General features: G+C 37.3%; 3 protein-coding genes across 7 annotated transcripts; 2 read left to right on the forward strand and 1 right to left on the reverse strand.

The window, feature by feature from the left end:
* Nucleotides 1–4,283: 4,283 nt before the first annotated feature.
* Nucleotides 4,284–6,648, forward strand: LOC126628536 (RING-box protein 1a). Its single transcript, XM_050298260.1, has 6 exons — nucleotides 4,284–4,442; nucleotides 4,844–4,983; nucleotides 5,094–5,144; nucleotides 5,243–5,302; nucleotides 6,143–6,214; nucleotides 6,323–6,648. Exons 2-6 carry the CDS (start codon nucleotides 4,851–4,853, stop codon nucleotides 6,358–6,360), a joined length of 354 nt encoding a protein of 117 aa, XP_050154217.1. The 5' UTR covers nucleotides 4,284–4,442; nucleotides 4,844–4,850; the 3' UTR covers nucleotides 6,361–6,648.
* Nucleotides 6,649–9,799: 3,151 nt separating this feature from the next.
* LOC126628533 (uncharacterized) lies at nucleotides 9,800–15,669 on the forward strand. Of its 4 annotated transcripts, XM_050298257.1 has the most exons (9): nucleotides 9,800–10,126; nucleotides 11,331–11,434; nucleotides 11,884–11,968; nucleotides 12,579–12,700; nucleotides 13,787–13,891; nucleotides 14,068–14,094; nucleotides 14,314–14,443; nucleotides 14,737–14,878; nucleotides 15,342–15,669. In XM_050298257.1, exons 2-9 carry the CDS (start codon nucleotides 11,393–11,395, stop codon nucleotides 15,496–15,498), a joined length of 810 nt encoding a protein of 269 aa, XP_050154214.1. In that variant the 5' UTR covers nucleotides 9,800–10,126; nucleotides 11,331–11,392; the 3' UTR covers nucleotides 15,499–15,669. The 4 variants fall into 4 exon arrangements, with proteins under 4 accessions (XP_050154214.1, XP_050154212.1, XP_050154213.1 ...); XM_050298255.1 differs by lacking the exon at nucleotides 11,884–11,968 and having other exon boundaries at nucleotides 9,802–10,126; XM_050298256.1 differs by lacking the exon at nucleotides 11,884–11,968 and having other exon boundaries at nucleotides 9,803–10,126; nucleotides 13,805–13,891.
* A 5,080-nt stretch (nucleotides 15,670–20,749) lies between these two features.
* Nucleotides 20,750–24,810, reverse strand: LOC126628532 (ATPase GET3A-like). Of its 2 annotated transcripts, none has more exons than XM_050298252.1 (7): nucleotides 24,395–24,810; nucleotides 23,900–24,024; nucleotides 23,596–23,746; nucleotides 23,303–23,413; nucleotides 22,125–22,263; nucleotides 21,921–22,036; nucleotides 20,750–21,283 (listed from the first exon to the last, which is right to left on the reverse strand). In XM_050298252.1, the coding sequence occupies exons 1-7, from the start codon at nucleotides 24,653–24,655 to the stop codon at nucleotides 21,107–21,109; spliced, it is 1,080 nt and encodes a 359-aa protein (XP_050154209.1). In that variant the 5' UTR covers nucleotides 24,656–24,810; the 3' UTR covers nucleotides 20,750–21,106. The 2 variants fall into 2 exon arrangements, with proteins under 2 accessions (XP_050154209.1, XP_050154210.1); XM_050298253.1 differs by having other exon boundaries at nucleotides 23,900–24,070; nucleotides 24,395–24,542.
* Nucleotides 24,811–26,286: the final 1,476 nt, after the last annotated feature.

A 26,286-nucleotide genomic window follows, 5' to 3' on the forward strand; every position in this document is an offset into this window, starting at 1 on the left:
ATTGTTCACCTTCTCCCCATCTTGCAGCAGCATGAAGGATAAAGAGAAGAAAAATGAGAAGAGATGATATGAGATACTTTTGCTTTTGAAGAAGTAACTTTCCACAGGCTTATTCTTGAACTGAGCTGGAGGGTTTTCTGGTTTCCTCCAGAGTATAAGGCCGACTGAAGAATTTGAGGGTCAAAACAAGTCCATCAAATCTAGAGTACGTTCCACCCTGCTGATATGGGATACTTTTGCTTTTGACAGAGTAATGGATGTATCGGCACGTGTGCTGTTACGCTTGTCTCCACATGCTTCCTTGTATCCTTCGCACTTGCCCTATCTGTTCCTCAAGCAGATGCGGAATCTTCCCTGGAAACATAAGATGTTGAAGATGAGTACTCGAGAGCAATGCCAGGTAAGTAATCAGGTAAGGGGTTCCAGGCAGTCAGTTCCTGGCTGGAAGCTTGATTCCAAGTGCTGACTGATTGCTCTCTTTCTCCTTGTCTTGCAGGTAAAAACAAGGCCAAAGGAAAAGACAGGGAAAAAGCATGATATGGGATACTCTTGCTTTTAACCCTGATGATATGAGATATTCTTGCTCTAGTATAGCTTGTTTGCAGAGGTATTATCGGGGGGAAAGAAAGCTGAATATTTCGAAAGGCTTCGTTGGGAGTGCCCTCTCAGATATGATGAAGGGTTGAGCATTTTTGCAGGTCTGCCTGTCCGTTGGGGATGGAGGTCGACATATATAGGAGTCTCCCTAACAAGTAGTACTGCTATTCCTTTACCCTGCTTGGTCATAGCACGGTAGTGGGAGCTGCCAGTTTCACATGTTTTAACTCTGTCAGAGCACTTTGAAAAAGTGGTCTGTGGTATCTGGCTCTCGAGATTCGGAGAACGATGCCTCTTCGATTTTTGAGAAAGCAATCATGCTGGGGGTCTGGCTCTCGAGATTCGGAGAGCAGTGTCTCTTCGATTTTTGAGAAAGTAATCATGTTGGGAGTCTGGCTCTCGAGATTCGGAGGGCGGTGCCCCTTCGATTTTGGAGCAAGCAATCTTGTTGGGAGTGTTGTCTCGAATGTGAGTAAAGGTTGGGCATGTTTGCTAGTCTACCTTGCCACGAAGCACAAAGGTTGACACACAGGGACTTTCCAATTATCCAGCAATGGTACTGTTCCTTTACCCTCTCTTCGATTTTGAGAAAGTAGTCATGTTGGGAGTCTGGCTCTCGAGATTCGGAGGACGGTGCCTCTTCGATTTTGGAGCAAGCAATCTTGTTGGGAGTGTTTTCTCGAATGTGAGTAAAGGTTGGGCATGTTTGCTAGTCTACCTTGCCACGAAGCACAGAGGTTGACAAACAGGGACTTTCCAATTATCCAACAGTGGTACTGTTCCTTTACCCTTGCGGGTAATAATATGGTAGCTAGACCTTCAAAATTTATGTGTCTAAACTTTGTTAGTGCTGTTTCTTTGCTATTTTTTTACCTTTCTTGGTCAGAGCGATGTAGTGGGAGCTGCAAACTTCACGTGCTCAACTTTGGCAGAGAACTTTGGCAAAGTTATCTGTGGTACCCATGAACTATTGTTGTGTGTGGGAAGTGGGTGATTGAACAGTAAGATTCATGTGCTTTCTACTTCACCAGAAGTCTTCGACAGAATGCCCATAATTTCTGCAAAGCTGAGTGTGCGTGTGACAGGTGCTGACAAGGCTAGAAAAGTAGGTGCCTCTTCGATTTCTGAGATCGGCCCTCGTGGTCTCTGAGCAGCCCAGCTTTTGAGAAAGCGAGCGCCTCTTCGATTGATTCGGAGAACGATGCCTCATCGATTTTTGAGAAAGCAATCATGTTGGGGGTCTAGCTCTCGAAGATTCGGGGAGCAGTGTCTCTTCGATTTTTGAGAAAGTAATCATGTTGAGAGTCTGGCTCTCGAGATTCGGAGGGCGGTGCCTCTTCGATTTTGGAGCAAGCAATCTTGTTGGGAGTGTTTTCTCGAATGTGAGTAAAGGTTGGGCATGTTTGCTAGTCTACCTTGCCACGAAGCACAGAGGTTGACAAACAGGGACTTTCCAATTATCCAGCAATGGTACTGTTCCTTTACCCTCTCTTCGATTTTTAAGAAAGTAGTCATGTTGGGAGTCTGGCTCTCGAGATTCGGAGGACGGTGCCTCTTCGATTTTGGAGCAAGCAATCTTATTGGGAGTGTTTTCTCGAATGTGAGTAAAGGTTGGGCATGTTTGCTAGTCTACCTTGCCACGAAGTACAGAGGTTGACACACAGGGACTTTCCAATTATCCAGCAGTGGTACTGTTCCTTTACCCTTGTGGGTAATAATATGGTAGCTAGACCTTCAAAATTTATGGGTCTAAACTTTGTTAGTGCTGTTTCTTTGCTATTCTTTTACCCTTCTTGGTCAGAGCGATGTAGTGGGAGCTGCAAGCTTCACGTGCTCAACTTTGGCAGAGAACTTTGGCAAAGTTATCTGTGGTACCCATGAGCTATTGTTGCGTGTGGGAAGTGGGTGATTGAACAGTAAGATTCATGTGTTTTCTACTTCCCCAGAAGTCTTCGACAGAATGCCCATAATTTCCGCAAAGCTGAGTGTGCGTGTGACAGGTGCTGACAAGGCTGGAAAAGTAGGTGCCTCTTCGATTTCTGAGATCGGCCCTCGTGGTCTCTGGGGAGCCCAGCTTTTGAGAAAGCGGGCGCCTCTTCGATTTCTGAGATCAGCCTTCGAGGTCTTTGAGCAGCCCAACTTTTGAGAAAGCAAACGCCTCTTCGATTTCTGAGATCAACCCTCGTGATCTCTAAGCAGCCCAGCTTTTGAGAAAGCAAACGCCTCTTCGATTTCTGAGCAGGCGCCTCTTCGATTTCTGAAGCTCCGTCGAGTGCAGATTTTTATAGGGGCTGGCATTAAGTTCCAAAGCACACTTGAATCTCCACCAGTAGAAGCTTCATTCTTGCACTTCTAAGATCTTGATTTGTCCGACCTCTTCTCTCTTCAACACCTTTGAAAATGTCTGGCCCCTCCGACCGTCGTTTTGACTTGAACCTTGTTGAAGAGGCAGCCCCGCCTTCTCCAGACAACATATGGCGCCCATCCTTCGTCTCCCCTACTGGTCCTCTTACTGTTGGGGATTCCGTGATGAAGAATGATATGACCGCTGCGGTGGTGGCCAGGAACCTTCTCACTCCCAAAGATAACAGACTACTTTCCAAACGGTCTGATGAGTTAGCTGTTAAGGATTCGCTGGCTCTCAGTGTTCAGTGTGCAGGTTCTGTGTCTAATATGGCCCAACGCCTATTTGCTCGAACCCGCCAAGTTGAATCATTGGCGGCTGAAGTGATGAGTCTCAAACAGGAGATTAGAGGGCTCAAGCATGAGAATAAACAGTTGCACCGGCTCGCACATGACTATGCTACAAACATGAAGAGGAAGCTTGACCAGATGAAGGAAACTGATGGTCAGGTTTTACTTGATCATCAGAGATTTGTGGGTTTGTTCCAAAGGCATTTATTGCCTTCGTCTTCTGGGGCTGTACCGCGTAATGAAGCTCCAAATGATCAACCTCTGATGCCTCCTCCTTCTAGGGTTCTGTCCAGTACTGAGGCTCCAAATGATCCCCCTCCGGTGCCTTCTCTTTCTGGGGCTCTACCGACTGCTGAGACTTCTCCTAAGCAACCTTTGTGAAGGCTCCCTCTTGTGTGTTTATTTTGACTCATGTATATGTACATATTTGTAGCTTATCGGGGATATCAATAAATAAGCTTTCCTTCATTTCAACGTATTGTGTTAGATACACCAAAGCCTTCTTCGCTAAGTTCTTTGAATTTTCTTTTGTTGAAGCTTGTATGTTGAAGCTTTCTGAGTGGAGCATGTAGGTTGGGGTAGTGTTCCCTTAATTTTCCGAGTGAGGAAAACTTCTCGGTTGGAGACTTGGAAAATCCAAGTCACTGAGTGGGATCGGCTATATGAATCTTAGAACGCCATTGTGCTCTATCCTGTGTCATGTCCTTCGTTAGATCCAAGTACTCTAAGTCTTTTCTTAGAGTCTCTTCCAAAGTTTTCCTAGGTCTTCCTCTACCCCTTCGGCCCTGAACCTCTGTCCCATAGTCGCATCTTCTAATCGGAGCGTCAGTATGCCTTCTTTGCACATGTCCAAACCACCGTAACAAATAAGCGTCAATTTACAATGAAAAAAAAAATTATACTCGGAGGGCAACGTATAATATTCTCAAGAGATTCAAAAGCTACCAAACAAACCCGACCCAACTCAAAAACCCGCCCCAACTTATGAAGCACGGCCCAAATCGAATAAAACCCGCCCCAACCTCTCGAAATGAAGCAAACTCAATTCACGTCTCTCTCCCCCTCGTCTTTCGGCGAAAGAAAAACTCTCCGATTCTTTCTACAGCGAGAGAAGAAAAGCTTCGTTGCCGCTGACCATCGCAACCCTTTCGGTACGTCCATTTTTCCTCATGGTTTTTCAATTTTTTTTATTGTTTGGATTCTTATCGATTTTATTCGTTGTCGAAGATTTTACCCAGTTTTGGGATTTTAACTTTGAGAGGTTGAAGATTTCGATTTTCTTAATTTTTGGGTCGTTTCTGGTTTCTTGTTGGTTTATTTTCTCAATCTTTTTTTACTCTCTAGTTAAACATGATTTGATATCCAGAAATTTCTAGTGTAATTTTTGTTGCCGATCTGCAAGTAAGCGTTCCTGAAATCCAGTTGTGTGATTTTCTTAATCTTGGGGCCAAGCATGTAAATTATTTTTGTTTGGCGTTTTTTTCAGACAAATTTTGGGGATATTTGGTGTAATACAATGGATTTTGATGTTTCTGTTATTCTGATTTTGCAGTGAAGCAATGGCAACACTGGACTCAGACGTTCCGATGATTCCCGCAGGCGAGGGTTCGAGCAGTGCAGGTCCTTCTTCGACCAAGAAGCCCAAGCGATTCGAGATCAAGAAGTGGAATGCTGTAGCTCTCTGGGCTTGGGGTAACCACTCTAAACCCTAACCCTAGTTCCTCTGGTTTGTTTGGACTTTAATTTTGATTATTATGGTGTTTAAGTAGGTCACTGATGTTGTTTCGCCTTGTTGTGTGCAGATATTGTGGTTGATAACTGTGCCATTTGCAGGAATCATATCATGGATCTCTGTGAGCTTTTTACTTTACATTTTCATAGTTTGAATCTATTGTCTTGATGTCAGTCCTTTTTATTTATTGATTGTTATTTTTTGTTTCGTCGTGAATAGGCATTGAGTGCCAAGCAAACCAGGCAAGTGCCACAAGCGAGGAGTGCACGGTTGCTTGGGGTAATCTTCAGCTTTCAAACCCTACTTTTCTTAAGTTAATGCATATGCTATAGTTTAAGTTGGGTACTGATTTTTTTTTTCCTTAAGTTAATGTATGTGCCCTTGATATAGACTCTGATTCACACCACTTGTATTGGGTGCATGGATGATATGTCACTGTTAATAAGTATCTTATAAGTTCACTAGCATTTAATATTTTCAGTTATTAAAACGTTGTCAATTTTTATGGATATCTGATTGTTTCTTATTTTTCTTTTCTCCGTGTTTCTACCTCCAATACATTTTGCATAATTGGGAAGCATGTTCTTTGTATTTTTTATCATTGAAGTCTAAAAGGGAAGGATAAGAGCTCTGTCTTAAGATCATGTAAAGATGAAGGCTGAGACTTTTCTAGGCGTGGTTAGTGCTTTTGTTAGGTGCTTAGATATAAAGAAACAAACATGGAAACTCCTAGTTTTATTGGAAGGAAGATTCTTGTCTAATCAAAGGAAAAACAAAAGAGTTTGTTGAAGCGGCTTTGTGGAACTGTACGTTGATATCTCTAGCACTAGCTTGCTGAATTTATTTTTAGGCATTCTATGTGCCTTCAAAGCTTGTAGTTTATCATCTTTAGGACCACTACACAATTCATTCACCTTAAGACATTTGTTTGAAGCTGGCCTATTCTGTCATATGTGACCTTACTGGCTAATATGCTTTAAATGGGTGTTGGTAGTGATGATTTTCTCATATGGGCACTTCGGTTATCGTTTCTTATGGTTCTGAAAATAGTAAATTAGAGATTTATATTATCAGCATCCTTGTCTAAACGTCTTCTGTTTCTTTTTCTCATCTCTGTAGGGGTTTGTAACCATGCATTCCACTTCCACTGCATAAGCCGATGGCTCAAGACTCGACAAGTGTGCCCATTGGGTAAGATTTTTGCCTTACTCATCCCGTACCTGTTCTTATATTACATATTCTTATATTAGATATTTGCCTGTCTTTATGGGACGACGTCTTGTTTTCTTGTTAATTCAGATAACAGCGAGTGGGAGTTTCAGAAGTATGGTCACTAGCACCTTAATGTGGCGGGTTGAACGTTGTGTGCACTTGCACCACCCGCACTATCAAGGAGGGTCTCATCCTCATCCCCTCGTGTCTATCTTTAGTCATGCTTAATTTGTTATACTTTGTACTTTGTTATTTCAACTGAGCCGGTATATTTTTGTGTTAAGCATTCGGGTGCTCAAGTGTCTGATCTTGGATTGGATTCGTTAAGCATTCAACTACAAATTTTCAACTGTATGCCTTTTGTAGGCGTGGTTTTCTTTTGGATTTGCAGGTGTATGGTTTTCTTGTTGTGATCTCGCTCTTGGTTTTTCATATGGTTCTTGGGTTGTAATCGATGGAGCAAAGATTCGACATCACAGAGATCTTTCAATCGAGCCAAGTTTGAATTTTAACCTAAAAAACTTGGTACGGCCAAATGACACATTCGTCGGTATTTAAGAAACACAACAAAATACATGTTTACCTACAAGAAATGTCAAGAGTTAAATTTAGTGATAGTTTGCAGGTTTTTCTAAGAATAAATCATTGTGGTGTGATTTTTGTTGTCAAACCTGTTGTTGGGCTTCTAACAGGTTGGTTGACATTTTATGTTGTCTCGCTTCTTTTCGGAGCTGAGTATTTGAGGTAAACATAATCTGATACTTGAAATACAAAATCTTTGGTTTGTGCAGCCATACTTGTCGAGCTTCTTATCGGAGCTCAGACAAGGTATACCTACATGTTGGGATCTTAAGACGGGTGCCGCAAGGAGTAATACGCTTTCATTGGAGATAATGAAAATCCCATTTATTCCGCCGTATAAGAAAAGGATGAATAATGATTATGATAAAAATCATAATATTATCCCTCTATCTTCACTCTTCGATCGATGGTGTAGAAACATGCTTACTCAACGGCCTTGATCACTTGGGCCGATGGTGTAAATTTGGGCCCAAACAGTAAAATTTCTTTTTAGCTAGAGGTGAATTCGAAGCCATGATCATATGTTTTATATAAATTGATTACATCCAGTTATTGTTTCGTAAACCATGAATGTGATTTACTTATCTTCTTTATAGAGAACTTATTCTTGTATGTTGATTAAGGACGCGTACTTAGTTTGCATGCAGGGATTTGATGCTAGAATATAAGGGAATTTCACCTAATCGTTATGAACTTATATTTGCAAGTAGTAAAACTCACTAGTCATGATTAAGTTAAGTAAATTCCTGGCAGGAGTATCATGTAGTTCATAGTTACAAATGTTTTGTCAATGCTTATGACTTTCACAGAACTTAATGATCTTTGATATGTATCTCTATCATGTTGTTCATAGTTAGGGAACTTGACAAGAATAATTTGGTTGCGTTGCTGAGTCCAATTTAATGAACTTAGGAAAATTTGAGAGTTAATTTGTGCAGTTCACGGTTAATTTGGGGCATTGTCATTCGTGGTTTATAGGAATAATAACCGAAAATCAATTTGTATGCATATGTTTCATGTGTGGAGAAGAATCCTCTAGCTAGCCTTTCACCCAATTTTCGTCCAAACCTACTTTGTTTATGCAATTTACTTGTTTTAAGTCAAAATTTCGTCCAAAAACCTCCCCCCTTAGTGTTTTGTGTTAGTTTTGTCTAGTTTTCAGTTTTTAAGTCTAATATGTGTTGATTAGTATCCCTTCTAATCCCCGACCTAGAACGATCCCTATTTATCCATACTACAATTGCATAATTTATAGGGTTTAATTTGTATGTTAGTTTTTACCACATCAGGTTAGAGATCCGTTGTTGTGCATTCATATGCTTACATGACTAGATAGCTTGACCTCAACAATGTCGTAGACACTCTCGATAGAATGCCTTTGACATGATCAAAGATCAAAGACCTAACCATTAAACATCTATGATGCCTCAGGTCAAATGACTACTTGGCATATTGCAACTTGCGAGTTCTTACATGACATGTATGTTCGAACTCTATTTTGATCGTTGTTCAGTGTACTCGATTACCTTTTGAGCACCTATGTGTTTGTCTCAATGTCCAACACTAAATGACTTGAGACTAGTCGTACTCATGCTTGAGTTAACATAACACATACTAACCTTAGCGGATTGTCAATGACCAATTGGCAATTCTATGGCTATGAACGTTTTAGGAATGAACAAAAGAGAAAGGTCTCGTTAATCTAACTTACTTAGATCACTTATCTCTTAGATTAAATACATTCATTGGATTATCTTATTGCTTAAACACATAATACAATAAATAGTGATTAATAATAAGCTTTACCCTTCATTAATAAACATATAATAGTTTAACACAATAAGTATTCCAAAAGCTATTACATCAAATGAGTGGCTTTGTGAGCATACTTCCAACACATTTTCACTTGGAAGTGAGAGGTATTTGATTCGAATCTCGTGGATGGCGAATTCGATACCAAATTAGGCTACCCATTATATGGCTTAGCCAAACTCCCCATCATCTTAGTGTAAAAATATCGATGTACTCAATAACAAAAAAATAATCAATTCAATTTTAATTATATATGATTAATGTTCAGGAAGTAAAAAAGTATATGGCTATGGAGACAAAGGAGGAATATGTAACTGAGCATGGTTGGCTCCGTCAGTCCAATTTAATTAGTATAAATCTATATATATAAAGTGAGCACCCTAAAATGGTGAAACATTTAAAATACCATAAATTGTCCTTTAAGAATTTCATAAATTACAATTGAACCAAAAGAAGCTAAAATATTTAACCATATTTTTATTTTGAATGAATTTAATATTTAAAATTATAGAAAAAAAAACAAAAACAAAACCTTCTTAATTTTTTTTTTAAATATGTAAATTAATTATTTAAATAAAAAAAATAAAAAGGCCAATTGCCACACGCGTATGTGTGTGGCAAGAAGCTAGTATCATATAAGACGAGAAGGAAGGACTTTTCACATGTCACATCACACACATTCAAACCAAAACATTGCAGACTTTCCATAGCCTCGACAAGCCACGTGTATTTCTACTTCCTCCATCAATTCCCACTGGATTTCAGCATTAAAATAATTTAAAAAATAAAATTTAATATAAAATAAAATTTTCTCTCTCTTCATCGACCTTTCTCGCTCTCAAAATATCATGAATTGAGAGGACTTTTTGCTGGTTGATGGACAAATCGAGAGGAATTGGACTGACGGACGGAATTGAGCTTCTATCAGGGGCATAGGCTGGAAAGAAAAAAAATTGTTTTGCACGTGAGCTTGTTTTCTACTTAAGAGTTTTAATTTTTTTTTTCTACTTATGAATTTTAGATTTTTTATATTAGATAAAATTAGTAAATGATTTTTCATTAAAATGAATTTAATCCAAACCTTTTTCGTTAAAGCTATTCAAAAACATAATTCAAGACCCAATACCCCATAATATACTAAAGCCTATTGTAGTGCCCAATATCCCACTGTACTAAACCCCATCGGGTCCAAAATCAATGGGCCCCGGATAAGTGAGGAAAACCAGAGTTATACAGAAGGAGCCTCGTGTCTTCATTAATGGGTTCATGTCAACAAAGCACTGGCCCTTTGTTACAGAGACGAAGCTTGAGGAGGTTTTGCTCCATGTTTGCTTTAATCTTCGCCACTGATGAAGCTGCAGAGCAGAATATAATCCGCAATTAATTGTTGAAGTAATCAAATTTTGTGATTAACATTGCGATTAAGCATTTGGGTTCGAAAATGATGTCTCCGAGGCCAGTTCCTGAAGACGGAGGAGGATCTTCTCCCCATTTCAGGTAACCCAATCTCATCTCATTTCTCTGTAATTTTTTTCTTTGATTTTTGAGGATTTTTGAATTCTAAAACCTAGTGCTTCGTTTGGTTCCTGATAAAGTGTGTAAATCTTATGCTGTTAATCCAGCTGGTATGGAAATCATAAAACTGGCAATGCTTTTCGTTTTGTTTGGTTGCTGGGAAAATTGGGTCCGAGTTTTCTTGGTGCTCAAGGGTTTGAGCATCATGAGTAGCTGAATAAATGTGTATAAATATAAATGCAAACAGAAGAAAACAAAATTTAGCTTTGTGTAATTGTGAAGTTGGGTTTGGTGGAGTATGGGCTAGTTGTAGCCTTTGTTGGGTAACAATCAGCTGCCTAACCTTGGAAAACTGTATCTGTAAAATTTTAGGAAGGTTTGGAATGCTTTGGCGGGTACGAGGGGCCATTGGATTGTTAAGTATAATGCTTTACAAATTTGGTGTTGATTAGTTTTGTTTTTCCTCTTTACTTACCCAAAAATTGGAATTTTAGTTGTAGTTGAGACAATGATGGTAATTTCAGTTGCCTCAAGTTTACAGTAAACGGGCCTTTCCCAACCCCTACCCCCCACCACCACCGTAATTCTATGATATCTCCACTTGGTGTGCGAACACATTGGTCAATATCCTTTACCACCAGTTATTAGGTTTATACAGTTTACTATCACTGTTTACATAAGAGGGGATTAATAGGTGATCAGAAGGTAGTGATGAGAGTTTCATTTCTACGCAGGTTCAATCTGTGGTTAGGTCGAGATTATGGGCTTATAAATTTTCACTATGTAATAAGTAATAAGGAGCTAATGTTCATTGTCGAAGGTAGAAGTTAGTTGCTGTGTAGTCTGTATTCAGTCTGGATTTTGTTGTTTTCTTATAGCTTGAATAGATTTCTATTTCACCACCTTCCACCCAAATAATAAACCTATAATAGAAGAACTTATGAAGTTCTGGGGTTTATCATACTGTATCTAATATGCCAATGTGTAAGCCCAATATTTTGTTTTTCTTTTGGGCAAGATCAACATTTCATGTGTTTTTACTTTGTTGTTCTTTTGAATGCAACTAATTATACCACTGTGATCTTACCTTAATGTAGGCAAACACCCTTTCAAATAATCCATATTATTGGAAATTTCTTGAGAATATGGTCAATTCACTTCTTGTATCGCTACTTGTCTGAAACAGGAGCTTCGGTTGTACTTTTTCTCTTCACCTGCCTGATCCCAGCATCCACCCCATTTATAATTATGCAAAAACCTTGGAAGGGCAGGCCACTCTCAAATACACAGGTTCCATAATACTTTGGCTTTTATTAGAAAATACCTGAATAGGCATCGGTAAAGTTTATTCAATGATTGCCATTGCATAGTTCTTGAGTGTTCCTTGTTGTTTTCAGGTGGTGCCTTCTATAATAAATGGTGGCATAACAGCTTTATACTTTATTTTGTGGGGAAAGGGCCTCAAATCATGTGGACCTCTAAGTTAGGCTTGGCTTATAAGATTTCAGATACCACTACTAATGCCTTACAAGTGCTTGTTTATATAAGTTTTCAATTGTCTGAATATTCTATTTACTTTTTTCCCTATTTTTTCAAATTATGTCAGTATGATTGTGAGCAACAATTAGCCAGTAGCAATAAAACTGTGGTGACGATATCAGATTGAACATAATTTGAACAAATAGAATTGATTCTGTTAATTATAACTGATTTTGTTTCATCTTTACATATTATGTTAGAGCTATATTAGCAGAGTATTCCACTGCTGTCCTTCGAGTACCGTCTGGAGTATTATATGGTCGGAGGGGCCACGTTTGGAAAAAGGTAGCTCAGTTAGCTGCATTGTCCTTTGCTTAGACCGTGTCTTCATATAAATAATCTATCATTATCTTCGAGCACATGAAGGCCTTCACTAATGACCTTGGCCATTTTCTCACTTCATTATATTATCTTTGTTGGACAAATATCCCAGAATTTTTTCTCTGGCTATATAAAATAGGTTAGGACTTCATTGACTAGGCTGGTTGGTATCTGGACTTAGGTATTCAAGTTTTAGTGAAGATATATCAAGGAATAATAATACAAGATCGACAGTCCTGGTGACTTAATATCAAAAATATTTTGATTGAAAATTGGAGCTATTTGATTCCTCTTTACTCACATGGATGTTTCTTCATCTTTTACCAGGTAGGTGGGCTTATTGCAATGGTGGCATCTTTCTACTTCTTGTCTCAAGGATGGGCCATGGAATCTTATTCTCCATTCTATGTCCTCTCTTATTGAATCTGTTGTTCTTTCACTACTATATAGGATAGTGTGTTTTATTGTCGTTCCTTCTTTTCCATTTGTCTTTCCTCTTCTGTCTTGTTTTCAACATAATGATTGTGTTTTGGTAGTGTGTTATTGTGACTTAACCTGAAATTACCATTTCAAGATATCCTCGATGATGAGGTTCAGACGGAGCAAGTGTTGGGTATAAAAGAGATGGCACTTCCAATCTCTGCTGGAATCTTATCAGCACTGAGGAGGGTGATTGCCCGGCGTGTTTCGCTCAAGGTGCTGAACTGCTGATATTCTTCTATCTTCAATTATCTTATTACTCTTTTGCTCTAACCCAACCCAAGAAATATATATGTATGGGATAGGATCAAGGGACAAACATTTTTACAAATATTTTTACACTCTTTTTAAGCCTTTAGTTTACATGACATCCTAGGGTCCTAATTTATTTATTAAATGACATGGATGCTTATGTGGATTTTAACTAATATTAAAAACAAAATAAAACTGAAAAAACATAAAATCTATAAGGAAATTAAATATAAATTTAAAAAGGAAGATAATTTAAAACTAAAATTGGTGCTCCCATTCTCATTTCGATGAAGATTTGGATTCACACCCTAGCTGGAGTGAAAACATTATTATCAGACTTTGAACCCTGATGAAAAAAAAAAAAACAAAATCATGAAATCTCTTCTTTGCCGATGAGGTCTGCAATGATTGGATGAAATAGGTAATACCCATGGTAAACAAGGATTGAATAAAATATGATACCAGGCATAGGTAATACCCATCATAAACAAGGATTGAAATAGTTTGTTTGATTCGAAAACTAAACTGACAAAACTAACAAGATTTTGAAGAACTAAATTTAATCATCCTGCAGATATGAACAGTAATATAGGGTTTTATTTTGCTTACCTAATGAAGATTTACTAGACTAATAAGTAAAAGCTTGATTTGTTGTAGGGGCCATTAGAATTTTGTATCAATCCAAGGCATGGAGTTGCATGCCTCATAGGCAAAGAGGAAGATTGAGGCTATGAATTAATGGAGTTCACACTTATAGGGTTTCTTCCCTTTAAATTTTATATTTCATTTCCTTATAGATTTTATATTTTTTCAGTTTTATTTTATTTTTAATATTAGTTAAAATCCACATAAGCATCCATGTCATTTAATGAATAAATAAGGACCCTTGGATGTCATATAATCCAAAGGCTTAAAAAGAGTGTAAAAGTATTTGTAAAAATATTTGTCCCTTGATCCTATCCCTATATATATATATGTGTGTGTGTGTGTGTGTGTGTGTTTATTTTTCTTTTAATTAAAACAATTAACAAATTATTGTTGCTAGTTTAGCCCTTTCTGTGCTTTCAGAATCAACTTAAAAGGCGACTTAATGCGATAACTATTGCATCTGCAACATGTTTTCTGTTTCCTGTGGCTATGTGGGACATGATCATAGTAAGTTCTATGATATGATAAGCGGTTCTAGGTCGAATTTAATTAGATTGACATTTCAGTGGGTCTCTAGTTTAATTTTACGGGCTTGCCTTGTTTAATGTTGGTTTTGTACTTTATTTGGCTTCCCTGTTGTTCACTTTTCTAACTTTTCCTGTTGTTTTTGTTGGAGCACTTAGGGATCACCTTCAAGTACCAGCGATAAGGTGTCCTTCTCTACTTGGGCTTTTCTGAGCACCATTCTTTTTGGAGTAATCTTGATATTCTATGTCTATAGTATAGCAGAAGAGGGGTATATTTCACAACTTTCGATGCAATTTTGGCCAATTTATCTAGAATTGCTTGATTATCAGTTATTACTTGTTGCCTACATGAACATTTCATATACTTTATGTTTGATCAGTAATGCTCCTAATGTGTTATAGGTTACACATGGTTTTCTCTTCTCCAAGGCATTTAATGGTAGCTGGAGGATGCATAATCGTTATGGAGTTGTGTACAAAATGGACTTTTCTTTTCCAGGCTTCCTTATTTGCTGCTTAATTTTGGGCTTTGGTATGTTTATAGTGTTCATCACTGCCAGTGTCGGCATTGTCATTGAGATTGTGATCAACGTTATCCTCATCTCTATTATTGTATCATGTGATTCATGTATTCCATGCAACTTACTGAAAATGAAATATTTGCTGGTACATATGAGTGCTTCTTATGGATGTAATTTATTTATTAATGTATGAATTCACTTATTTGCATATCTGCATTTTTAAATTTAATTTAAGTGGTGTCTGTTTCATTTTTATTTATTAGTTTTGCATAACTTGTTCGTAAAATTTAAATAACATTTGTAGGGATATATGAGGCAACGTCTTTGGAACGTGGTAGAAAAGATTATTTTCGAACTTCAGATCCATCAAATGGGATGCTAGGGGAGGGACCAAATTCAGATGTCTTCACTTCCAACTTGATTTATGTTTGCATCTGGATTACAAGGTTGGAATTATCATTTGGTTACAAATTTTTCATCTTTATTTGCTATAGCTGGTAAAATTTATTGCAAATTGTAGTCTTGAAAGTAATAGGCATATTGATGATGTTCGTTCCAGTTATGTGAGGATCTACAGATTTTAGCAGAATTTTGAATCCTGACCCTTCATATAGATATCAGAACACGTACGATTTCTTGGTATAATCAACATCCCACCCGAAAAGCCAGCACTGAGATACACACTAAGGCGCACAATATTGTCAGCAAGTTTTCTCTGTTATTAGTATTTCATGATAAAACCAATATTTTAGAAGTAGCAGGTAGCTATTTTGCATTTGCTGAATAGTCTAAAATCAAATGGGTTGGAAATACCGTCCCTACCAAAAGTAGTATACAGAATTTCTCATCTCGTCTCAGATTCGTGTTTTATTTTTAATTGCTGATTACACTTCTCTGTTTCTCATGCAGTTGCAATTGTGAGTTAATGTACATCAGTAGCAAATTCGTCGGCAGCAAGTTGCTGGACAAATGTTGGTCCATTAGTCAGATGCTAGAAAACCAAAACCAGGAGGAGGGAAATATACTCGTTGCAAAACGCTACGCAAACCCTGGATTGTTGAAATGATCGGAAACTCCCGAGAAATTTGTTGTTTGTCGATCTTGATGTGGTATGTCGGGGGATCTGGCAGTGTTGAATCTGTTGAATCCATTACCACTCAGAAACGTGCTGTACGGTTCGAACCGGCGATAATTTACCATCTGTTGAAGAAATATACTTGTACTAACTTTTCCGGAATTTTATGACTCCATCTTCTCTCTTACAAATGGTTTTTAGTCATGAGATTTTCGTCCAATGTCTGTACCCTAAAAATTTTGCTTGCTTCGCTTACTGTCAAGGGTGAGAAAAATTTAGGTGGACGAAGTGGTGCAATAACTTACAAAAAGAAAATAAAATGGTTGAAAAAGTTTTATTCTTTTCAGGGTTAAGTACAAATAACAACCCAACTTTTAGGGCAATTTCAAATTGGTTTTAATCTTTTAAAATATTTCAAATAACCGCCTAACATTTTAAGAGTATGACATATGTTAGATTACTAGTGTTAAATGATGACCTAAACAAGTTTTGAAGCGTGATTCAGAACTCTATAGCTGACGTATGAGTGAAAATCATCTTCAATATTTGTTCACATCATTCATTTAACATTAACGAGATCAACAATTAACGTTAGTACTGTCACCACTCAACGCTTGTGACCTAACGATTGACTTCATGGAGAGCAATTATTTCTGAGTGATTAGAAGATGTAACAATTAATGTTTGCTTCCTTGAGTGCCATGACATTGTTGTATTTCCATAAGTGAACACATACCAGTTCATGAGCGGGCTTTATGCAGATCGGAGAGAAAACCAGCATCTGCCTATCCAATAAGATTCTGGTCATTTGTGGATACCCATGTCTATTATCATATAAAGATATTTTAAAACATCTTTGACTCCATTCCAATGTCGAATTGTTGGAGTAGAGCTATATCTTGCTAATAAGTTGACTGAAAAAACTATATATGGTCTAATACATTATGCTAAGTATAGTAAAACACTTATTGTACTCAGTTATGGTACTTTTGGACTAAGGACTATTTCATCATCTTCTTTTGGGCAAAATGGCTCTTTCTCAATGTCAAGAGAGCAAATGATTGTTGGTGTACTGAGTAGATAAGCTTTAACCATCCCCAATCGCTTTCGGACTTTTTCAATGTAAGTTGATTGATGGACCAAAATTCCACTAGTACAATGCTCAATTTGTAGGCCGAGACATTACTTTATTTTCCCAAGGTCTTTCATTTCAAATTCAGATATTCAGTAGTTTTTTTGAGCTCTTTAGGAGTTCCAACTAAGTTCATGTCATCGACATATATTGTGGCAAATCTAAAGTTTGACTACCTAATAAACACATAAGGACAAGTGACATTATTGGTATATCTTTCCTTGATTAAATACTCACTGAAATGATTATATCACATTCGTCTAGATTGTTTCAACCCATATAATGATCACCTTAATTTGATTGTGAGCACATGTCATGGTTTGTTTGTTGTTTCAGGCAACTTAAGTCTATTTGGGACTTTCATACAAATCTTAGTATCTAATTCTCCATATAGATATGCAATGATGGCATCCAAAAGTCACATATCAAGTTTCTTTGAAAACCACCAAACTTATCTAGTAACTGAACGTAATTACATCCATTACAGGAGAGTATGTCTCGTCATCAGGTATGAAGCAATATTTTCACTAACCATAAAAATATGAACATGATTATCAACGATCATAATTGTTCATTTTTCTGTATTCGCTAAAAGCAAAATGAAAATCTAAAAAATAAAAAATAAATAAAATCTGGTAAGAAGAATAGAGTGTAAACGTGAACGACAATCAACAATTAGAAATAAATCTAGGGTTTATGGATTATGGTGTCGAATTTCGGAGTTAACCTCTTCACGAAAGTTGTAGAGCTTGTCTTTACGAGTGTTTGTATATTCTTTTTACATTTTCATTAATTTTGCTTAAACAAAAAACGTTGTTTACAAGGGTATGGAGAGTTTTTAAAATCTAAATGACAATGTAACCTTCGTCAAAGTGTAAAGGATGCGATCACGAGCGTTTGCCTATTTTTTTTCAAAGTTTTTCACACTTGTAAATTAATAATATGAATTTTTAATGTGCTTTGGTATTTTGTAGGGAAAATCAAATTACATTAAAAAAAATTCATAACAATTAATTTACAAGTGTGAAAAATGTGAAACAAATATGCAAACACTATCATCTATACTTTTGGGTACATCGTTGTTTGAATTTTTAAAACCCTTCAAACCCTCGTGAACAATGTTTTTAGGTGGAGTTGAAAACGTGTAATAATATATAATAATTAATTCCCAAGTGTTAAAAATGTTAAAACAAAACTATGAAAATGCTCGTGATCGCATCTTCGACGCTTTGATGATGGTTACATCGTCGTTTGGATTTTTATGGTTTAGGGTACGAAGATACTAATTCAGTGGTAGCATTGTGTATATATTAATTTAGTGTGGTATTTTTTATTGAAGTAAAATATTTTTTTAACGGGTAATGGGTTGAGTCATATTACCCTTTAATTTTAACGGATCAAGTTTGGATTGGGTCATATTACTTGTTCATTTTAACAAGTTTGACACGACAAGATTAGTTTAGATATCGAGAATGTCACGAAAATGACATGAACATGACAAACACGACACAATCGCCAAGTCTAGGTGGGGGGAGTCTGGTAAGTCTCGTGACACGTCACAACCTAGATATCCAAAAGACACCTGGATGGCACGTGTTAGCCGATACCAAGGGTGACAAAAGCCATGAATGAATGAAGCTACGAGGAAATGCGGAAACAAGCAAACTAAAAATTATGCCAAAACAACATTCACAACGAATATGCAACATTTAGAAGCAATAATAACAGTAAATTCAATTTAATCATGAAAGAAAACAGAGTATCCAACGATCACGAATCTAAATAAAAGATGTACGATTATGTCCAGAGCATACCACTAAACAAAAGTGCTAGAGAGAAGTAAGACAACAAGAAGCAAATAATCATAAAAGGAAGCCATACTCAAGCGGAAGGATGCAAGGTCACTGATAGGGAAAAGCCTCGATGCTCAGGTCGTACTCCTCGTCACTATGTCCTAAGGGAGGGCACAAAACAGAAAAGGTTAGTGGACCATAATTTATAATAATACTAATACTACGAAAAACCGATTTCTTTTAGAGCACATTAACCCCCTGTTTTGAAAATCCATATAATACTACATATAGTAAGTTTTCTAGAAACTCTAGCATGCCATAAATTCATTCGTAAAACAAGTATGCGTAAAACAATGTTCAATAATGGTGCTAAAGTCGCACGAAGGTAAATAATCTCATCAATACTGTACTCTATAGTGGTATCATAGTCGCCCGAAGGCAGTACCTGTCCATCACCCGAAGGTGAAGCTGTACAACACTGGGTTATGCCAGTGAAAAACATGGTAGGCCCCATCACTCGATGATGAAGCTGTATGACTCTGGGTTACGCCAGAGAAGGAAACATAAAATAGCATAGCATACACACCGACACTAGCCGTGGCTAGTGAAGCTGTTCGACACTAGTTTCACCAGTGAAGCTGGGGGTATAATATCTCACTATTCTTCAATGGTGTACTATGGCCATAGACATCATACCCGTGTTGTGTGTATGTGTCGTATGATAACCCTCTAGATAAGCATCGAAAAATATAAGTCAAACTCGTATATTAAAACACTGAAGTTCAAGGGCTTAAAACCTCATCTTATCAATCATGAAAACGCATATTCATAAAACCCAAGTATTTCATATACGAAAATCCCTTATTTTGTCACCTTTAAAAACAATGTAAATTAGATAATTCAAAAAATATTTCATAAAAGCAATTTAAATAAATCATAAGTATATAAATCCATAAAACATAATAGAAAAACATATTCAACTCATGAAATATGCCATGCATGCAACCCTGACAATTTATAAAATATGCAATTTAAGAAGGGGTCCACCCACAAATATTCCGCTATCGGAAAACCACTCGAACTAGGGAGGACTGGATCACTTCCAACCGATGCACCGTTTTGGAGTTGTGTCATGGTCATAAATTAGCTCGAAAGCCATCGGGTCTCACAGAAAAATATGGAGAAGAGTTCTCGAGGTATCCTTGAGTTCAAACACTACCAAAACACCTCAAAAACTACCTAAACACAGTACTAAACACGATCTAGGAAGATTTAGAGGTGAATTCGAACTTACCTCGTCAGAAATTACGTGCACAGTGATTGTGCACAATGCCGAGAAGAAGAGAGAGTGTGAGATCGGAGGGGGTGAGGGAGAGAAGGAAGAATCTAGGTGGTGGTGATGGTGTGGTCGTGGTGGTTGTTGTCTATATGTATGTGTGTGTGTGTGCGCGCTCGCCGGAGAGGAGAAGAAAGTAAAGACGAGAGAGAGAAAGAGGGAGAGTTATAGAGAGAAAGATGTCACAGGAGTGGGGAGAAAAGGGCACCAAAAATGGGGGAAGACATGCCAGGTGTCAGCCGTGTAGAGGCCCAAAGTGGGGAAAAATCTTTACTTGTGAAATTACCAAATTACCCTTGTCGTTCAAAAATCGTAGAAGCTTCGTTTTAGCTCCAAATTCGATTCCGATTGCGCCTACACATTCGTATCAACGAGAGCTACAGAGATAAATTAAACAAAAAAGTCTAACATGTCAACAGACAAAAGTCAACCTTTATGTTATTAGGGGTATTTCCGTAATTTTAACTAATTAAAACGTAATTATCGAAACAGGTCGTTACACCTCACAAGTATTTAGTTCAAATTCGTCTTTAGTGAGAATCAAATCTAATACATCTCACTTACAAATGAAGAGGAATATCATTAAATTATAGTACTAAACGGCAATTAGTAGACATTTTAATTACAAGAAAAGTCACAAGTGGTGGATTGCTTTAGCAGTTACGGCTTTCCTCTTCAACTCATTACATATTGGGTCAAACCCTCCCACTCTCATTAGCATAGATTAGCGATATCATTTTGGAAAATGGTACTATTTATTAGGGTCTGATATTAATTTGATATGAACACACAACTCCTAACATGGGATTTTTTTTTTTTTATCCATCACAATCTGGAATGATTAAAATGTGAAGAATTGTGGATCAAAACTTACACGATTTTTGCCTAATCGATAATCTTATTTGTCGTGACTCATGAGTCATGGCAGAGTCGCAGACTAATTGGTTCGAAATAATTACTAATAAAAGAAAATAAAAAAAATAAATCCCTGTAAAATGCCCATTCATACTCCCACAATGGTGCCAGAAACCAATGTATACAAAGCTTATAATCCATTTACTATTCTTTCCGCAACAAAATTGCAACACAATCTGACATAGAGCTAAGGGCAGGTGATAGAACAAAATAATTTCGCCTATAAATTCTTCGACGTCAGAATCTTCAATGAAGTAAATTACATTAATACATGACAGTTCTTTTGATCTAGATTCTAGGACGACGTAAAAGAACTCATCAAATAAACCAAGCAACCCGGAAACATCTATCGGCATATAGCCTAAACTGGAAAGTGAGTATGCCATCTGTTGCTAAACTAGGAAGGTGGTAAACATGGGAGTATTAGACCTTTTGTTTTCCTTTCCTCAGTCTTTCTTGTTCTGTTTCGGCGTCTTTCAACTGCTGCCTTAGAGTGAGCACCCTTTGCTCCAACTCTTCCACTGTGCCTTTGCTGGTGGAAGGTTGGTATGGTGTCAGAAAATGACATGAAAACGCTTTTAGAGCATCAACTCCTGTAACCTACAAAAGTAATCAAAGGGATGTTGAATAATAAGCCAATGATTGTAATTGTGCTTATACAATGACAAATGTCAGATTATGAATACTCATGGTGCAAATGTTAATGCAAATTCTAAAGCTAATAAGCCTTAGAGAAGAAGCCTCCTTGAAAAGAGGTGAATTTAGTTACCACATACAGTACCAAATTGGAATCAAATCGAAGAATAAAGAGGCCTCAGATATTTTATGGATAGAAATCATCAGATGGTGGTCTCACAAAACCCATCAAGAATATCTCCCACACTATACATTGTGGAATGAAAAAAAGGAGTCTTAGTAAATTAATCAACCGACCGAAGAAATATCAAAGCACTAGGATATTCGGTGTGAAATCACATTCCTTACTTTTCTCAGATAACCGAATATTCTACCAAAAAAATTATAAGAATATTTGAATAAATATAACTAAACAAAAATATTAAGTACAGACATTATTTGTGAAAGGAAAAAATAACATTGGTTTCCACATTTACAAAAATAACAATCAATCAAATGGAAAGTACGGGGAAGCATGTTGCAGAAGTTTACAGATCACCAACCCTCTTTTCTTTCCAGAACAAGTCAAAGTTTCATAAATTATGGCACTCTATGGTCTTACCTCTTCCGGCAGCAATGGCAGCTTGGTGATGTTAAAGTCATCATACAAAATGTAGAACTGATCTAGGTACTTTTGTTGCATTCGCATTCTTGCTTTGAGTAGTTTAGATTCTGTGCCTACAAAAACAAAATTACCCAAAAGATGATTAAACATAAGCTCAGAGCACGTAAAAGAAATTAATGTACACGGACACAGTAGGCATACCTTCTTCATCGTAAAGTACTTGGTTAATGATGATATTGTGTGTATCTATCTCGAATTTGGTGAGTTCCTGCACCAGTCTCTCTGTTTCATAGAGAGAGAGGAACTCTGGGATGCAAACGCAGACAAAGGTTGTCAAGTCCTGCCAAAAGTGAGATTGAATGCATCCATAAATGCCTATATATTTGGAAATTTAATTTGGAGGCAAAAGTGTGATTAAGTTTGGAAAGCAACGTTAGATCTTGAAAAGAACTTAAAATTCCTTCTCCTTTCAAAACTGACTCATCAAAGCATCTCTACTCACGATATTGAAGGAAACAAAAGGTTTCAGCTTCTATCCAACCACATGAAAAAGTACTTTTTCTTCTTTAGGGGTGAGGATTGGAGATCAAGAAGTACCAAAGAGTGACCGCCTTCGCTACCTGGATCTATCTTGCAAAAGAATAGAGAGTTGGATGAAGACCTCAACCATAGAATGCAAGCTGGATGGATGAAGTGGACGAGTGCGTTATGCGACCATCGTATGCCACTAAAACTCAAGGGAAAATTTTATAAGACGGCTATAAGGCCAGCAATGCTTTATGGTACGAAATGTTGGGCGGTGAAGCTTCAACACGTACATAAAATGAGTGTAGCGGAGATGAGAATGCTTCGTTCGATCTATGGGCTTACAAGAAAGGATAAGATTAGGAATAAGGATATTCGAGGTAAAGTAGGAGTAACCGAAATTGATGGAAAGATGAGAGAAAATCGGTTACGGTGGTTTGGACATGTGAAACGAAAGCCAATTGACGCTCTAGTTAGAAGATGCGATTACGAGACAGACGTTCAGAGCCGAAGGGGTAGAGGAAGACCTAGGAAGACTTTGGAAGAGAATCTAAGAAAAGACTTTGAGTACTTGGATCTAACGGAAGACGTGACACAGAATCGAGCGCAATGGCATTCTAGGATTCATACAGCCGACCCCACTTAGTGAGAAAAGGCTTTGTTGTTGTTGTTGTAGGGAACCAAAACCTAACCAAGGAAAAAAGTTTATTTTTCTTTCAATAATTATTTACCCCCTTTACCTTTACTTTAATGTATTACAGATCTCAAACATATATGTTACCATTCATTTGTTATCTTATCCAAAATCAATGATACAGTCAACAAAAAAAAGGAAAATGAACGAGCATACTTACTGGATCTTTGAATTGCTGATTAACTTGTTCAATCACATCTTTCATGCCCTCCAGCTTTCCCAAAATTGCATCCTCTCCAAATTCGTCACCAACACCAAAGAGGCTTGTCATCTGCCTCAATCAATTTTGAAACACTTAATACCATCAATGTAGAAACAGTTGTAACTGACCAATTACAAGCCTACAAAACTCGGACAATAGGAATTGTGAAAAAGTGAAAAGTCCACTCGTGTTTTAAACCATATATATTTGAATGCAAGGTATGACTGACAAGAGGGTTCAACGGTATATACCTGAGTCATTAAACCGCCAAATTTATTTTTCAAAGACATCACTTTCGCCAGACCTTTCTCCAAGGTTGATGGAAACTGCAACAGTCGAAGCGTATGGCCAGTTGGTGCAGTATCAAATACTATAACCGAATAATCCATTGTTTGGACCAATCTGCAGGGACATAATTTCCACAAATGATTTAGCAGATTGATTACTAACACAAAATTAAAATAAGTAGCATATACAAGGAAATCTACCAAGATAGTAAACAGCAAGCAAGTATTGGGTTTAAAAGAAACAAACATAAGGGATCACGAATCTCACTTTAGCATCTCTGCAAAGCTCATGGCCTCATCAATTCCAGGAATGGCATTTGCTAGATCAGAAAACAAATTATCCATTCCATCGCTACCGCTCATGTCTTCGTGCTCAACGGTAGGATCCACTTCCTATGTAGGATCAAAACCAAACAATGAGACTGGTATAAACTGCAAACTACACACAGACAATTGCATGCATAAAGAGGTCAAATTCAGAAACATTCATTAGTCCAGGCAATGAATAATTGGCTCTAATTTCAGAAAAAAAGATCAAATTCTCAACAAATTGTTCAGAGAACTGAAACTGAACTCAAAATCTATGAACTGGGAATCCCGAATTTGCTCAAATAACAGCAAATTCTAAGAATCCAGCAACTGGGTATCTCTCAAATTCATCAAAAACCCAAAATTACACCCAAAAATAATTCCCAAAATTCAAAATTTACTGAAAGAAGAAATAATTAACCAGTATAAATAAATTGTGAATCGAAGAGCGTACCATGGCATAGAGATTGGTGAACCCATTAACCAGAGTTGGAGTCTTGGTGAACTTCTGCTGAAAAGCATCGCTGAGATTGTGAGCGGGGTCGGTGGAGATGATCAAAACGGAGGATCTGACTCGGGAGAGAAGGATCGAGAGGATTGAGCTACATGTCGTTTTGCCCACACCACCTTTGCCGCCAACAAAGACCCACTTGAGGCTCTCTTGCTCCAGTACGTTCTGTATAGTCCCCTCTGGTAAATCTGACGCTGCCGCCATTTACTCACAGACCACCGTTTACTCTCTCTCAAGAGTAAGCACTTGAACCCAGAAATCTAGAGAGAGAAAGAAACAGTTGGAAGGAGACTGAGTAAATCGAACCCACCCGGGAACGTCATTATTTGGGGTGGGGTCGAGCCCACGCTCTTCCAAAGGTGATTGTTGTTGTGGTGAGAGCAAGTTCAAAAACACGCTAGTCAGATTGCAGATTGAGACCTAATGATTAGGTCGTTAAGTGCATTAGTCGGATTTAAATAAATTTATTATATATCGTATAAATAAGTATTTATTTATATTTAAAAAATATATACATAATTACATTGAAAAACATAATTTGTAAAATAGAATGACATATGTTTATATCATACTTAGAGCTTTCGTATTTAGATCTTGTATAAATACTCGGAGGACTTAAATGTAATTATGTAATAAAAGAAGGGGCAAATATGTAATAAGTGAGGAGCCCTTATTCTATAAAAGGACTCCTCACCCTTACAATTAGGGGAGACCAATTCCTAGGCCATCAGATACCTCACTCTCTCCCTCAGATGCTCTGAATCTCTCTCCATCACTTCTCAGATAAATACATAATCAGTGTGGACGTCTTGGGGTGAACCACGATACATCTTGTGTTATTTACATTACTTGCAGATTCACGGTCGGATTTACGTTGTTCCAAGACTTCCGATTTTGTGCATCAACAACATATATATTATTAAGTAGTAAAACATAATAAAACATGAGAACAAGTATATAATGTGTGGTCATCTAAGTATTTAACAAGTCTCTTACAATTTATTAAAAGAAATAAAATGAAAAATAAAAGTTATATATTTTTTGTCTAAGTAAAAGCCGCAAGGCGAGTTTAGGCGGGTTAGGCTGGCGCCTAAGCAGGTATAGGTGTCATTTTCTAAATTTCAAACGCTTAGTGAATAATCGAAGCGGTGGCTAACCGCTTAGCGCTTAGATGCCCAGGCGTTGCTAGGCAGGAATTTTAGAACAGTGGCTGAGAGTGAGATGTCAGCCAAAAAACATGCATAACAGAATGATCCGGTCCTATGCGCTGAATCGTCTTTTTTTTCTTTTTTCTTTTTATGATAATTTTTAGAACCCCTTGTATAATTTAGAACAGTTACTCAAGATTTTGGAGGAAGTCCCTCTCAAAATACAAACAATAGGATAAATATATTAAAATTCATCTAAATTACAGTAAGTATAATTCGAAATGCAAAGAGTAAAAAATAAATTGAGAGTGAAAAACTTTGAGAGTCACAATTTCGCTATTCAAACTTGTACGATTAAACTTTTTGAGGATTCTTTCTTTCTTATGACTTAAAGTCATTTTGTGATGACCCGTCCCTAATTTTCCTATGTAATTTCTCCCCGAGTATGTGAATTGACGATTATACCCTTATTGGCAAGAGACGTGGACTTATTCTTATCGCTTTCCTTTTTATTTCTTGCTATCGCATTTAAATTGTACACGCTAGTACGAGTAGACGTAGATTTTAAAGTGTAAAAATATCTACTTCGAATAGATTTTGATTTCCTTTTACTGTAGGAAATCTAAAAACCTATCCATTGGATTCCTTTTTATCCCATCTTATGCACCTCTCTTCATTATTTCACTC

The sequence above is a fragment of the Malus sylvestris genome, chromosome 7, assembly GCF_916048215.2.
Source record: "Malus sylvestris chromosome 7, drMalSylv7.2, whole genome shotgun sequence".
NCBI classification, from domain to species: Eukaryota; Viridiplantae; Streptophyta; class Magnoliopsida; order Rosales; family Rosaceae; genus Malus; species Malus sylvestris.